This window comes from Lolium perenne, chromosome 7 (genome assembly GCF_019359855.2).
Source record: "Lolium perenne isolate Kyuss_39 chromosome 7, Kyuss_2.0, whole genome shotgun sequence".
In the NCBI taxonomy this organism is placed as follows: domain Eukaryota; kingdom Viridiplantae; phylum Streptophyta; class Magnoliopsida; order Poales; family Poaceae; genus Lolium; species Lolium perenne.
The window spans coordinates 244,299,010-244,312,723 of NC_067250.2; the positions used below are offsets into that span (position 1 = coordinate 244,299,010).

Consider the following 13,714-nt stretch of genomic DNA (forward strand, 5'->3'; position numbering starts at 1 on the left):
CAGGTTAAAGAAGACGCTCTATGGATTAATACAATCTCCTAGATCTTGGTTTGATCGATTTAGAAGAGTTGTGTGTGAAATGGGGCATGGACAATGTAATGGAAACCACATTGTATTCTATAGACATTCAAGATCCCCTTATTCTTTTTTTCAGAATTTGGATTTAATAAATTCCTTTTACAAGGAAAGTCCGAAAAAATACTTTTTCTTTTTAGATCAAGTAAAAAAGTAAATAACAATTCTAGTATTCTACGTGGATGGCATTATAATGACAGGAGATGATGCACCAGAAATAACATGGGTAAAGAATTGTTTAAGCTAAGACTATGAAGTCAAAGATCTGGGGAACTTACATACTTTCTTGGAATAGAGGTGGCAAGGTCAAACAAGGGAATAGTTCTATCATTACGCAAGTATGTCTTGGACCTTCTTAGTGATATGGGGATGATGGAATGTCGTGCAACTCCAACACCCATGGATCAAAATCAGAAGGTAACAACTCAATGCGGTAAACTCATAGACAAGGAGAGATATCAGAAAGTGGTAGAAATATTGTTATACTTGTGTCACACAAGACCAGATATTGCATGTGCAGTTGGTGTAGTGAGTAGATATATGCATTATCCAAGAAGTGGATGCATGGATGTTGTTCACCGAATATTAAGATATTTAATAGGAATTCCACAAAAAGGTTATAGTTTTAAGCAAATGAACATCTAATAGTTGATGGTTATAGTGATGCCGAATGGATAAGTTGTTTAGACGATAGGTCAACTTATGGTTATTGTGTAATTGTTGGGGGGGGGGGGGCTTGGTAGCATGGAGAAGCAAAAAAAAACAACCAGTAATATTAAGATCAACTAAAGAAGCAAAGTACAGAGCCATGTCTCTAGGATTAAGTGAAATTGATGCAGCATGACCTCTGGTCATCACCACATCATATGTGTTAACGCCAACATATCTACCAAAGGTGAATCAGATTGTTTATACGTGTTCATTACTACCCGCACAAATGGTATACAACTGTATAATCTGTTGTGTGTCAATGGTAGAGATACATTGACACTGACAAAGAGAAAAGAAGGAAGTGTGACCGTTAGAGTAAACAAGGTCAAGATCGTAGAGGAGCAAGAACCGAGAAGAAAGAGGATTAGGAGTTACCAAGCAAGTGTTGGTCTACTAATAAATCACTAGTACGAAACCGCTTATAGATAGAAATGAATTTTATGACGCATTTAAAAAGGCGTGCTCCACAAAAATATTTCTGTGGCGCATGATGTCGCATGACCTCTGGTCATCACCACATCATATGTGTCAATGCCAACATATCTACCAAAGGTGAATCAGATTGTTTATACGTGTCCATTACTACCCGCACAAATGATATACCACTATATAATCTGTTGTGTGTCAATGGTAGAGATACATTGACAGTGACCAAGAGAAAAGAGGGAAGTGTGACCATTAGAGGAAAGAAGGTCAAGATCGTAGAGGAGCAAGAACCGAGAAGAAAGAGGATTAGGAGTTACCAAGCAAGTGTTGGTCTACTAATCAATCACTAGTATGAAAACGCTTATAGATAGAAATGAATTTTGTGGCGCATTTAAAAAAGGCGTGCTCCACAAAAATATTTATGTGACGCATGCAAACCATATGCGCCATAGATGCGCTATATGCACCACAATATTGTGTATTTCTGTAGCGCATATTGATATATGCGCCGCGAAAAACATATTTGGATTTTTAAATTCTAGATTTTTTAAAAATTTAGATTTTTTTGAAATTTTAGAATTTTTAGAATCTTTTCCAATTTTAACTTCTAGGATTGTTTTGATTTTTTAATTAGTTCTTTTTAAAATTAAAATAAAATTAATTTTGATATTTTAATTTTTTCTAATTTTTTAAAATGGTCTTTTTAAAAAAATTAGACTATTTTGAAATTTTAGAATTTTTTAGATTCTTTTCCATTTTTTGAACTTTAAGGATTTTTTTTCTTTTTTTGGGAAAAATTTAGTTTCTTTGAAATTTTCTAAAAATTTAGAATTTCTCAAAAAATTATTTTAATTTTTTACATTTTTTGAAACTTGTAAATTTTATAACCTTTTTAAATTTAAATTTTTACATTTTTGAAATTTGTTTTTTTACATTTTTTGTAATTTGTGTAAAAAGTTTACATTGTTTGAAATTTGTATTTTTTTGAAAATTTTGAATTTCCTATTGAAAATTTTGAAGTTTTTTATTTTTTGAGAAATTTTAAAACACATATATATACACATAAACTACACACATATACACAAAGAAGCCTTAAGAGGGTTGATATGATATTAATATAAATTAGAACTTTAGTAGTACAACGTCGAGATCTGGGAAGGGACGTGAAGGAAGGAGGCGCGGTCTAGAGAGCGGCGCAGCGCAAATGGTATGTGGAAGGGACGAGAAGGAAGGAGGGGGTGACTCTTTATACAGCGGCGACGGGCGAATTGGCGGCGGGAGCGTTGGCAATAACGCTAGCACGGATGGTCACGAGGCCATGCGCGAAGAGGCACTTACTACGCCGCCTGAGAAATTCACGGTAACGTCGCTTGACCAGAGGTAGGCGACATGTTTTAGACTTCCCTGTCAATGACACGTCGGGCCCGCCACTAGCGACGCGTTTCCACGCTCTGTCCGATGCGCCCGCAGCATCCCCTGTGGAGCAGAAATGACCTACGCAGAACACCGTATTGGCCGCATCGGGCGGACCGGTTAAATGTCTACTGTACAGAATATGAACCGACTTTGAGTGACGTGACCGGAGATGCTTTAACTCGCCTAGTTATCCCCTTGTACACCTGGGCAAAGTTCGGGCCGGGCCGGGTTTTGGGCCGGGCTTCAAAAAGCCCACGGGTAAAAATTCAGGCCCGAGCCCGGCCCGGCCCGACCGTCGGGCCTGTAATTTAAGCCCGAACCCGGCCCGAACGAGCAAAAAGCCCGGCCCGGCCCGAGAAGCCCGGCCCGACTAGGCTAAAATGCACGAAAATGAAGGCCCGAGCCCGGCCCGGCCCGACGTTCGGGCTCAGATTTCAGGCCCGAACCCGGCCCGAAGTGCAAGCCCGACCCGGCCCGGCCCGGCCCGAAAATCTCGGGCCGGGCCGTCCGAGCGGATTCAGCCCAGGCTACCTATTGAGTCAACATTCAGAAATTGAATAGAATTCGACAGCAAGCAACCTCCTATTACTCCGTACATGAATAGTTGATGGTACGTGAGAAAATCATGTAAAATAAGTAGCAATGGTGAATTTTGCAATTTCCTCCCTCTGCCATGCATGCCGTGTCGAGCAGTCTCTCGTCTGCCATGTCGTCTTGTCACTTTTCTGGCTTGAGTCGTCTTGTCACTCTTTCTCTCTGCTCAAGGCGACGTGGTGAATGGAGTATAGACAGTGCACGGGCTACACAAGCTAGCGTTGGGTCGAGGTGCTACTGGTAGTTCGAGGTGCTACTGGTAGTTGTGGCAATAAACACTTTCGATCTGGGATGTGCCCTTCTATCACAATATATCACAAGCTGAGGAGTGGGAACTGGGGAGAGACCTCGCCTCTTGGTTCGCTCGGAGAAGGAGAAGCGAACACCGTCGCCCGTCGGGGAGGAGAGGACATAACCCTGCTCGGAGAAGTGAGCACCATTGAGGAGGTGGAGGAGCACTCAGGTCTTCTGTCGGCCTACATGTGAAACGGTAAATCTTTGATTTTGTCCAACTTCTCCTTCTCCATCTGGCATTCTGGCCGGATGCGCTCGGTCTGCTAACAATGAAACAACTTCGCAGCTCCGGCTCGGCCAACCAGTTCGAAGCAATGTCCGACAGGGCTGATGACGAGGGGAACACGGATATGGTAGTGGCTGGCGGCGAGGACCCCATCGTCGCCCTCCCGGACGACGTCCGAAGGTACCTCATGTCGTTCTTGCCTTCCCGGGATGCTGTGCGGACCTGCGTCCTCGCCAAGAGCTGGCGCACGTTCTGGAAGTCCGTGCCCGCCCTGCGCATCAGCGACCCTGAGAGCTTCGAGGGTGCGCATGGCTTGAGCACGTTTGTGGACGAGCTGATTCGCCTCCGCGACCCAGTGCCTCTGAATGTCTGTGACATCAGTTCTGCTGTTCACTACGATCCCGATCCTAGCTGCGACTTCGATCGGAGGGACGGCGAATTCCGGCGCATGGAACCGTGGCTCAAGCACGCTGTATCCAATCGAGTCCAAGTGCTACGAGTTCGTTTTGTTTGCTGGGTAACCAACATGACTCTCGTCTCCTCACACTTGAAGAGGGTAGAGTTCTACGACGTAAAGTTTGAGGGACGCTGTCTGGATTTTTCGAGCTGTCAGGTGCTAGAGGTGTTGGAGTTAAATAACTGTCAGATCTTCGCGAATATCTCATCCAAATCATTACGACATCTAAAGATTGATGGCTCAGTTTTGCGCGGCTTTTATGCGCGCATACGCATTTTTGCCCCAAATCTTACTAGTTTTCAACTAGTTGCATTCAGCGGTTTGGCTCCTTTCCTTGAGAGCATGCCATCACTGGTAACCGCATCCGTTAAGCTTGGAGGAGCATACATAGGAGAGTGCATGGACTGTTGTAGCTGTGGTAATCGATCATGTGAGGGATGCACTGTTCAAACTGGAAACAATGACAGTTCTGTGGTTCTCAAAAGCTTGTCAGGTGCTATGAATTTGGAGTTGACAACAGAAGATAACATGGTATGCTCTGACTTTTGCTTCTCATGTTTCTGTTTGCTATATGCTATGTCCCATTTATGGTTATATCCATAAATATAAGCATATCAAACTACCTCCCTGTGAGCATTTCATATTTTCACCGATTCGTATGTTTGAATCTTAATGTTTGTAGCATTACATCACCTATGGTTGGCTTGATGCATATCACATACCAGTACTTGACACTTTAATCACATATACTACCTCTGTTCCAAACTATAAGATATATTGGTAGGCTAAAATAGCCTTGCAAAACGTCTTATATTATAGGACAGGGGTAATACTATTGAAAGCGTATGGGATATACTAGATCTTAATCTCAGCTACACTTCTGAGTAGTTTCTGAAGTCCAGCATATGATATAAATCTCTATATATGCCTACGTTTAATTACTGTCAAAATATAAACCTGCAGAAAGTTTCCAATGAGTACTTCTGTTTCTCAAAAACATCATGCATGTTAGACCTTCTATTGTTCGTTAACCATCTTCACTTTGTCCAGTGTATTTACGCCTTGTTAAGTTAAACCATGAATTCTTCTTTAACCTTCTTCATTTTGTCCAGATTGTTTACAGAAATTATTTGAAATGCTACCCGTTTTTTGGCAAGCTAAAAACGCTCCTGCTCAATCAGTGGTGTATGGTTGATAACTTCACTGTACTGGTTTACTTTCTTCACCACTCACCAATTCTAGAGGTGCTTACGCTGCAGCTTCATTTTGAAACTCGGGAGGTATATATTCTCCAAGTATGATAGTTTATATCTTTGAAGTTGCCGTGTACCTTCTGTTGACTTCAGTAAAATATTTTTGTTTGCTATAGGAACAGCTTGTCACCGAAACAGATGAAAGCTACAATTCAAGTGTACCATCAATTATATCAAATCATCTCAAGGTAGTCAAAATCATATGTGACACAAAGGAAGATGCAAGGCTTCACCATATTTTAACGATCCTCTGTACTCATGGAGTACCTTCTGAGCAAATTGACATCCAGTAAACTCGGTTTGCCTGTAAGTAACCATTACCTATCTTTATGGTTATTATCTTTTGGTAGTCACTATTCAGCATGTAAATGCAATAACATAATTTCATAAAAAAGCTAAAATACAACAATGCAGCATTTGATATTGTATCTTTTTGCACTACTTTTACATTCTTCTAGCCAACCATAACACATAGAGTCCCTGGTACCCAGTCTCTACTCTAACAGGTGCCCAATAGCAACCTTGCTGAGCCCATCTGCTGGGTCAATAACTACAGGTGCTTGGTCGCCACAGCAGCATGCCCATGGCGACAACATAGACAGGGCGGAGAGCATATCACTGCAACCGAAAGTATTAAGTAGGAACTTATTGCTTGGTTAACAAAACTAGCAGGTCTGTGTAAGTCCAGCCAGTACTGGTGGTAGAACTTCAGCAGGGTTCTATTCCTGTCTTCGTAAAGGGACAGTTTAACACTAACAAAGTTGTTCTTTCGTTATTTGAAGATCAAATAAATGGTCAAATTTTTGCCTTTTAAATTACCTCTGAAACCTTCTGTTCAGTTTCGTGTTATTAGCAAATTCTTCCAACATTCCAATAGCTAGATCAAGTTGCATTTTGGTTAGACACTCCCAAGTTATTCTCTCACAGTATTCCCCGTGTTTCTTCTAAGTCTGACAGTCTCATGTACTCACATTATCCTTTTTTGTTTATGCAGGTTTTCGTTTCGAGCTGGACGCGTTCAGTTGAGCTGGTCTACCTTGTCCCTGGTTATTCGAACTTTTATGTCTCTGGATGTAGTACCATCCAGTGTGCCTATTCATATGAACTCGTATGTATCTTGCTGCGTGGCTTGTTGCCTGGATGCAGTTGAAGTGTCTCTGTAGTCTGCTAGTGCACTTTTGGTTCGTCTGAACCTGTCTACTGTTGTTTCAGATTGTGCTACTACGTACCGTTTTATTGTCTGGACCTCTTTCTTAGCTTCCATGTGGACTTATAATCAAGTCTTAGTTATACTTGGATGATGTGTGAGTTTGTCTATACATTTGCTATGCATTCTAGCGATTTAGAGATTGAACAAGTTCAGAATTTATGCACAGCCAAAGTTTAAGTTTGAATTCTATAAACATTGAGAATATTACTTGATTCTACTCAGCATAATGAATCAGATCTGGACTTGTAAATTCGGTTATATATGAGAGATACGGCTATCAGGAAAATTGCATAGATAACGTATAAAACCATGCATGCACGAGAACAAGAAAATCTGAGAGACCTCCGCAATTTAGAATTGTGGAACAGTGGGTTCTTGTAGAATTGGGGTTCAAGACTTCAAGTACTTACAAGGGTCCCATGAACATTTTCTTATACAAAATTTTAAGGTGAAACAGATAATCTTTTGTCAAAGAATATACAAGGAGCACTAGGTCACAAAATGAACAGTTAGACTTGATGTTGTACAGCTCAGTTAGCAATTATTTGGTCGTTTTAGAAGAAAAAAAATCCAAAAAAAATAGTGGCACTGCTAACAAGAACATGAGCAATAACTACAAACTTATGGAAAGACAGAGAAATGGCCCGAATCCTGATTTTCCTGCTTAAGATGCAATCTTGTAACATACACAATACCTTTTCATAAGTCGACCAAGTATGGAAGGAACACAAAAAGGACATGGGGAAAACAGCAGCAGCATAGTAGCAATAGCAAAGAAGCAGGCAAGCAGTTAACTGTTCGTCTGCTCACAGTTATATTAAGAGACAGAGGTCGCAAGCATGGTATCTAAGAAAATGAAGAGATTAACTTGCAGAGATTAAAATCACATGGTTGAAGTAACAACTTGACAAGAAACACACAACATGCAAATTGTCTTTCAGAGCATGGATCGCGTAGTCTGTACAATTGGCACGGTTCTGCATCAGCAAATATCAACTAAAGATGTAACCCCAACCTGAACTATCAATCCTCCTATGTGCAGTAGTAGCTCCTCTTCGTGTCCATGAACAATCCCGTATACTGAACAATGTCCATATGCTTTTCGTGCTATCACTCACTGGGTCTCCGTCTTTCCAGTTTGCTCAGGGCCACTGTCACTTGAGCCGGTCGACCCAGAACTGGCGTCAACACTCTGATGCTCACTGTGTTCATTGTTGGTTGATGTGTTGGTTTCAATTTTGATATCTTCCTGATCACCATTGCTCGATGCTTTTGTAGCTCCATCAACCTGGTTCTCCACAGGCTTTATCTCTTCTACAGAACCATTTGTGCCTTCAGCAGCAGATGCCTCTTGGGGGTTCTCTGTCTGCGTACTTGCGGCCTGGTCAGTGCGAACTTCTGTAGCAGCATTGCCTTCCTCAGGGTTTGCTTCTTTGACGCCTGATGCCTCATTAGCTGTACCAGTTTCTGCACCCTTCTCGTCACCACCAGATGCAGTCTCAGCCTTTTCTTCTACGAAGATGCCATCAGATGGATTAGACTCCACAGAATTACCCTTCTCAGCATCACCAGATGCAGTCCCAGATGATGCTTTCGCCCCTTCATGTTCAGATCCAATCTCTACATGAACAGCCTCGCTGCTGCTATCTCCTGGGTTTTCACTTGCACCATTTTGAGGATTCTCAGTGTGTACCGCCGGTATGTTGCCTGTTTCATCTGGAAGCGTCTCGGTGGAATGCTCGTCACTGGTTCCAGCCTTGGTATCATCAGAAAGGGATCCAGAATCAGCTTGAGACTCCACCTCCTCCTTTTTCTCAGCTTGCTCTCCATCTGATCCATTGCTGCTTGCATTGATCTGATCTGAATCACTTTGCTCCTTTTCTTCATGAGTTGTTCCATTTACCTCTTCACCAGCGGTTCCCTCTTGGCCATCCTTGTTTTGAGGCACATCATCTTCAACTGAATGGACTTCGCTTTTAGTCTCACCATCAGATGAGTTGGATTCAGCATCAAGCTTGACTGCTGCTGAGTGGGAGTCAGTACCATGTGCTTCTGCATTACCATCTGCACGGCTGGCTTGTTCTTCTTCAGCTTCTGATCTCTCTGCGTTCCCCGCATCATCATCGTGGGAGTCGGTATTGTCTTTCTCGAACACAGTTTCTCCACTCTTCTCTTCATCTTTATTGCTTATCACATCAATATCCTCTATGGCCTTATCCACATCACCAACACCATAACCACCCACCCTTTCTTTCCTACCCTGGAACATGCTTCTATCATCATGGGAAAGCTGGTTCTCAGTAGCATTGAGGTACTCAGTTTTCTTATCATAAGAATGCTTCACCTGGTACACAAGCCAAACAGCAACACCTAAAAGTAGAGTGACCTTGAGTAGCGTTTTGATTTTTGATCCTCTGTTCCTCTGGTGGCGGCTATTTGAATGATGAAGCATGTTTACAACTGCTGAAAAAGATAAACAAAAATAAAGGTGAGATTGTGAATTGCTGAGCTTAATTTATTCATAATAAACAGCAAATTAACCATCAAATACATATTGACATTCAGTATATGCATTCTGTAACAATATAAAACCTGTCAGAGGTGCTCTCATGCTCCACCTCTGGAGTAGTACACAAATATTAAAAGTACTTTTGGCGAAAGTGGAATGTTACAGAACAATCAGATCGGACATGCTTGTTGAAACCATCATACCGTTCTACAAACTATCCCATATAAGAGAAACCACTTAGAAGTAACCAATTATAATAGAAACCATGTCTATCTTCTTTGTACAAGCATTCTTTTTCCGCCAGCCGCTGACAAACCTAATAGAAACCACTTACAAGTAACCAATTATAATAGAAACCATGTCTATCTTCTTTGTACAAGCATTCTTTTTCCGCCAGCCGCTGACAAACCTAACAGTAAGACCTTAATATGGCCAATGATAGATATTAGAAACCAGATTACCCTAAAATTTTGAAACTGGCAGTCTGACAAGTGACATGCCATATCTTAACCTTGAGATTTTGCAACTGACAAGCGACTTGCAATATCTCCTACCCTAATAACAGTGAGCGTAATCCACCAACAACATTGATGCATGGCAGCATGTCTTAAGTGCTCACAATAGAAAATAAAAAAAAAATATGCAGATTAGGACAGTATAACATTGTCACGTTTTGTAAAGAAATTCATTGTAGCTCATAATGATAACTTCAGACAACAAAACCGAAAGATGGATAAGCTCAAAGGAGGCTACTAGTGAGGCTTTCATACTGCCAATGGAGCATACAAGCACTTCGTAGTAGTTCCTAGGAAATACTCTTCTGTATGTATTTATGGCCATCTCTGATTTTCATTCCAGAAGAGAAATAAAGAGTCTATCCTACATCAACGAACTTGGAAACAAGCCCTAGGCATGATAATAGAACCTAAAAGCTAATGAGTGAATATTTCCGGAAAATCCTAGTAACATCATATTTGGTGACAACTGACAACAGATACTTGGCCAAGGAGTTGAAAACTTAGCAGAGATGTATAGTAGGACGCATTTGCCATATTTGTATCTAGGAGTGTTGAGCCATTTGACAACCTCATATATAGCAGGAAACATATGATGCGCGACTGTTACTATGCACCAAACTCTTAAAACGCGGAAGGCAGCACCATGAAGCCCATTACAGATTTTGGTCCCCTGAGGCCAAATCTGCAGCAGGAGTATATTATCTAGACACATAGGCGGACACTTGGTGGGCCACCGCTAACGTGCCCAATTACAGGCTGACATATTTGTATCTAGGAGTGTTGAGCCATTTGACAACCTCATATATAGCAGAAAACATATGATGTGCGACAGTTACTGTGCACCAAACTCTTAAAACGGGCAAGGCAGCACCATGAAGACCATTATTACAGAATTTGGTCCCCTGAGGCCAAATCTGTGGTCCGCAACAGCACTATAACTCGTGTGCTGTAAGAGGACCAATAAATTGAATGCAGTCCCTCGTTACCCTTTCTTGAGGCAACAACCAATGAACCAATGACAACGCAAAGGAGCACATAACTGGGTACTAAGTATTTCTCTGCTAAGCTATCAAGGACGTAACAAATGGGGATTTCAGGAAACAATTTCTGAATGCTAACCAGAAGTCTGAACTGAAGAGGAACTCGAGAATGAACACATAATGCAATTTGGTACGTTGCTAGAAGTGGTCATAAAAGGCAAATGAGAAGCCTCGTATCATATGCTCCCCCAAGCAAGCATATGGACCAAATAGGCCACTCAAGCAGCAAGGCACACAAGGGTGGGTCAAGAAACCATGGCACGCACACCATTTTCTCTTGTTCACCGGTCTCAGTCGACCATTTCCCTTTCTACGTTCTGCAGAACCGTTTTATGGTGTGTGTAGTTGGTTCCTGGTAGTGTGATGTGATGCAACAAACCAGCACAGTACAGGGTATGTAGTGTATCCAACCATGGCTAGCAGATACTCCCGTTGAAACCACAGCAGAGCCGTGGCTGTTGGGTACGATTTATAGCAGTATGCAGTATGCAGGAATTCGGATGTGGAATCTGAAAGAGCAAAAACGGCAGAAAACAACACCCCACGTACACAGGAACCTGCTACTTGTACGCATCTAGTTCAACAGGAAGCCAGGAAGGGGCATGTTTTTTTTTCACATCCCTTTTTTTGTTCCTCCCTTTTGCGGCTGGATTTGTACGTAGGCTGCAGAGTGCAGCAACGCAAGAGCACGCACCCATCCATCCATGATCCCGTGCCTGCATTGCGCGAACTCGGATACACACACACATGTCGATGGAACCAAATCTACCGTACAGAAAGGTGGTGCTGCGCCGTGAACCAAGTCATGATGCATAGACGCTTGCCGTCCAACTAAGCGCTACCCATGCCGCTGTGCGTGACGAACCGAAGGGAGCAGCGAGCGACGAGATCGGGCGTCGCTGGAAAAACCAACCGCTCGAACCACACTGCTAGTAGCAGCAGAGCACGCATCGAAGCAAAACGCAAAGAGTAGCGGCACCAGAGGCCGCTGTCGTCGCCGGCGGTGCGGCATTGGAGCGTGGAGAGGGAGGAGGGGGACGGGGGCCTGACCTGGGACGGGTGGCGGAGGGAGGAGCCGCCGGGTGCAGCGCGTCCGAGCGCGACGCAGCGGCGAGAGCAGAGAGGGAGAGAGAGAGAGGTGGAGAGGGATGCGAGTGGGGTGGACGGGTGTTGATGATGGATTGATGGGGTGGGTTTGGATCTGGGGATGAACTAGTGGGGTCACGGCACGGGGCGTGAAGCGTGATCGTGGAGGGAGCCTCCTGCCGGTTTTCACTTTTCTTTTTGTTTTGGTTTTTAGCATATCTTTTGGCCCGGTTGGCGTGCGTGGTTTGGTGGGCGGTGGCAGTGGTGTGAACGTGCGACCCGGACGGACAGGTTCCTCGTGAGGCCCCGCCCGCCGTCCTTGGCGACATGGGATACTACTGGATGGCTGTTGGGCGCGTGACTGACTGGCTGCGTCGTGGGCCACCGGCGCCGCTGTCTCTGTGAGTTGGCACGTCCATAGTACTATCGGTAAGGTTTCAAGCGGGGCGGGATGCGGCTGCTCGCTACAGAGCTCAGCGGGACAGCTCGTCGTGCGCGGGACAGCGCGGTGTGCCGCAAAAAACCGCTGCACCTAGCGCGGGACTGTACATATACGCAAATCATCCCGCAATATCCCGCTAGCTGCCTGATCGGCGTGATCGCTCGGCATACGAATCAGCGCGGGACTCGGCAGGGGATAGCTAGCTGCCTGATCGCTCTCATCGCTCGGAAGAGCTAGCTAGATAGCTGATTAGGAAGAACTAGTTAGCACTCTGATGTGTGCTTTGAATCATCAAGTTACAGAATTAAACAAAATGCTTAGCAGTACTTTACTACTGAATCATCAAGTTACAATTTAATTGATCAAACAAATGTTCAACTGAGACTCATGAAAAGCATCAGTATTACAGGCTGTAAGTTCACAACTGAATTTATTTGACCAAACAAATGTTCACAGATTGAAGGCACTCCAGAAGGTTGTCATCCATGGTTCTCTTCTTCAAGTTCCTGTCACCAATAACAAGGAACCTTAACTAGGGAGATAAAGAAAATTCCCCCCCTGTTCCAATTCCAGCCATTGAACCTTAACTAGGAAGTTGACGGTAATGAAACACCTGCTGCAGTTACATTGTCAATAACTTACACACAATAAGCTAAACAATGTACTGAGATAATGGATCTCACAGCTATTTAAAAAATTGTACTGCATTGCATATAAGATAACCTTGAGTCTGAACATTGCCATCCTTAGAACATTTGCCGGGTGTCATGGTTGCTCCTTTCTTCCTTCCTTGCAGCGCACCCCCAACCCCACCTTGAGTCTGAACATTGCCATCTTCAGAAACCTCCTCCACCTTGACTCTTATAAGTCGATCTGTTGATCAATGTAGTAATTAGAAAAAATAACCAATTGACATCAAGAAATTATTAGCTCTAGTGGTGCATCAGTCTCCGTAGATATTACAAGTGGTAGGCTTGCATCAAAGCATCACATGTATTACAAGTTGTATATATATTACTGAACATAATCCCTAAATGATAACAAATGAGACTTGGTCCTCTATGCTCTCTATGCTTTCTACCTGTGAAGATAACTCAAGATTTTACCCTTGTTTCCTTGTAATAATAATAACCACAGATATATCATCTAGAATAGGCTGCCATTGCTAAAATTTCTTCAATCCTTCAATTATGCACTTCGTATCATGTAAGCATTTATTAATATCAAACTGAACTACACATCAATTGACTCTCACTGAAGCTCCGAGGAACCGGTTACAAGCCAAATCCATCGAACAGGTCATCAGATCTTGATCAAACATCGAACAGTGGAGGATCTTGTGTCACATATCTTGGAGTTGGAGATGGTCTTGGGCACTGATTTGTACAGAGGACGGCAACAAAACGCCAGTTGCAGTTGGTGACGGAGGACCGTCAGGCGGAGGAGGAAAAGCTTCT

The 13,714-nt window shown here is 43.2% G+C and overlaps 2 protein-coding genes and 1 long non-coding RNA gene across 5 annotated transcripts; 1 reads left to right on the forward strand and 2 right to left on the reverse strand.

The window, feature by feature from the left end:
* The first annotated feature begins 3,459 nt into the window (after nt 1-3,459).
* On the forward strand, nt 3,460-6,753 carry LOC127313117 (putative FBD-associated F-box protein At5g56440). Of its 2 annotated transcripts, none has more exons than XM_051343661.2 (5): nt 3,460-3,712; nt 3,803-4,730; nt 5,312-5,479; nt 5,575-5,758; nt 6,447-6,753. In XM_051343661.2, the coding sequence occupies exons 2-4, from the start codon at nt 3,831-3,833 to the stop codon at nt 5,743-5,745; spliced, it is 1,239 nt and encodes a 412-aa protein (XP_051199621.1). In that variant the 5' UTR covers nt 3,460-3,712; nt 3,803-3,830; the 3' UTR covers nt 5,746-5,758; nt 6,447-6,753. The 2 variants fall into 2 exon arrangements, with proteins under 2 accessions (XP_051199621.1, XP_051199620.1); XM_051343660.2 differs by having other exon boundaries at nt 3,465-3,712; nt 5,569-5,758.
* Nucleotides 6,754-7,509: 756 nt separating this feature from the next.
* LOC127313118 (uncharacterized) lies at nt 7,510-11,932 on the reverse strand. 2 transcript variants are annotated; one of them, XM_051343663.2, is made up of 2 exons: nt 11,780-11,932; nt 7,510-9,122 (listed from the first exon to the last, which is right to left on the reverse strand). In XM_051343663.2, exon 2 carries the CDS (start codon nt 9,112-9,114, stop codon nt 7,777-7,779), a length of 1,338 nt encoding a protein of 445 aa, XP_051199623.1. In that variant the 5' UTR covers nt 9,115-9,122; nt 11,780-11,932; the 3' UTR covers nt 7,510-7,776. The 2 variants fall into 2 exon arrangements, with proteins under 2 accessions (XP_051199623.1, XP_051199622.1); XM_051343662.2 differs by having other exon boundaries at nt 7,510-9,125; nt 11,780-11,927.
* Nucleotides 11,933-12,553: 621 nt separating this feature from the next.
* Nucleotides 12,554-13,152, reverse strand: LOC127311851 (uncharacterized). Its single transcript, XR_007857933.2, has 2 exons — nt 12,981-13,152; nt 12,554-12,870 (listed from the first exon to the last, which is right to left on the reverse strand). It is a non-coding gene; the product is annotated as an uncharacterized lncRNA (long non-coding RNA).
* Nucleotides 13,153-13,714: the final 562 nt, after the last annotated feature.

Bases quoted from the DNA above. Each gene is read 5' to 3' on its own strand.
- LOC127313117 (XM_051343660.2), top strand. From the start codon at position 3,831: ATGTCCGACAGGGCTGATGACGAGGGGAACACGGATATGGTAGTGGCT. The intron at 4,731-5,311 runs GTATGCTCTGAC...CATTTTGTCCAG, and splicing joins TGACAACAGAAGATAACATG to ATTGTTTACAGAAATTATTT. The intron at 5,480-5,568 runs GTATATATTCTC...TGTTTGCTATAG, and splicing joins TTCATTTTGAAACTCGGGAG to GAACAGCTTGTCACCGAAAC.
- LOC127313118 (XM_051343663.2), bottom strand. From the start codon at position 9,114: ATGCTTCATCATTCAAATAGCCGCCACCAGAGGAACAGAGGATCAAAA.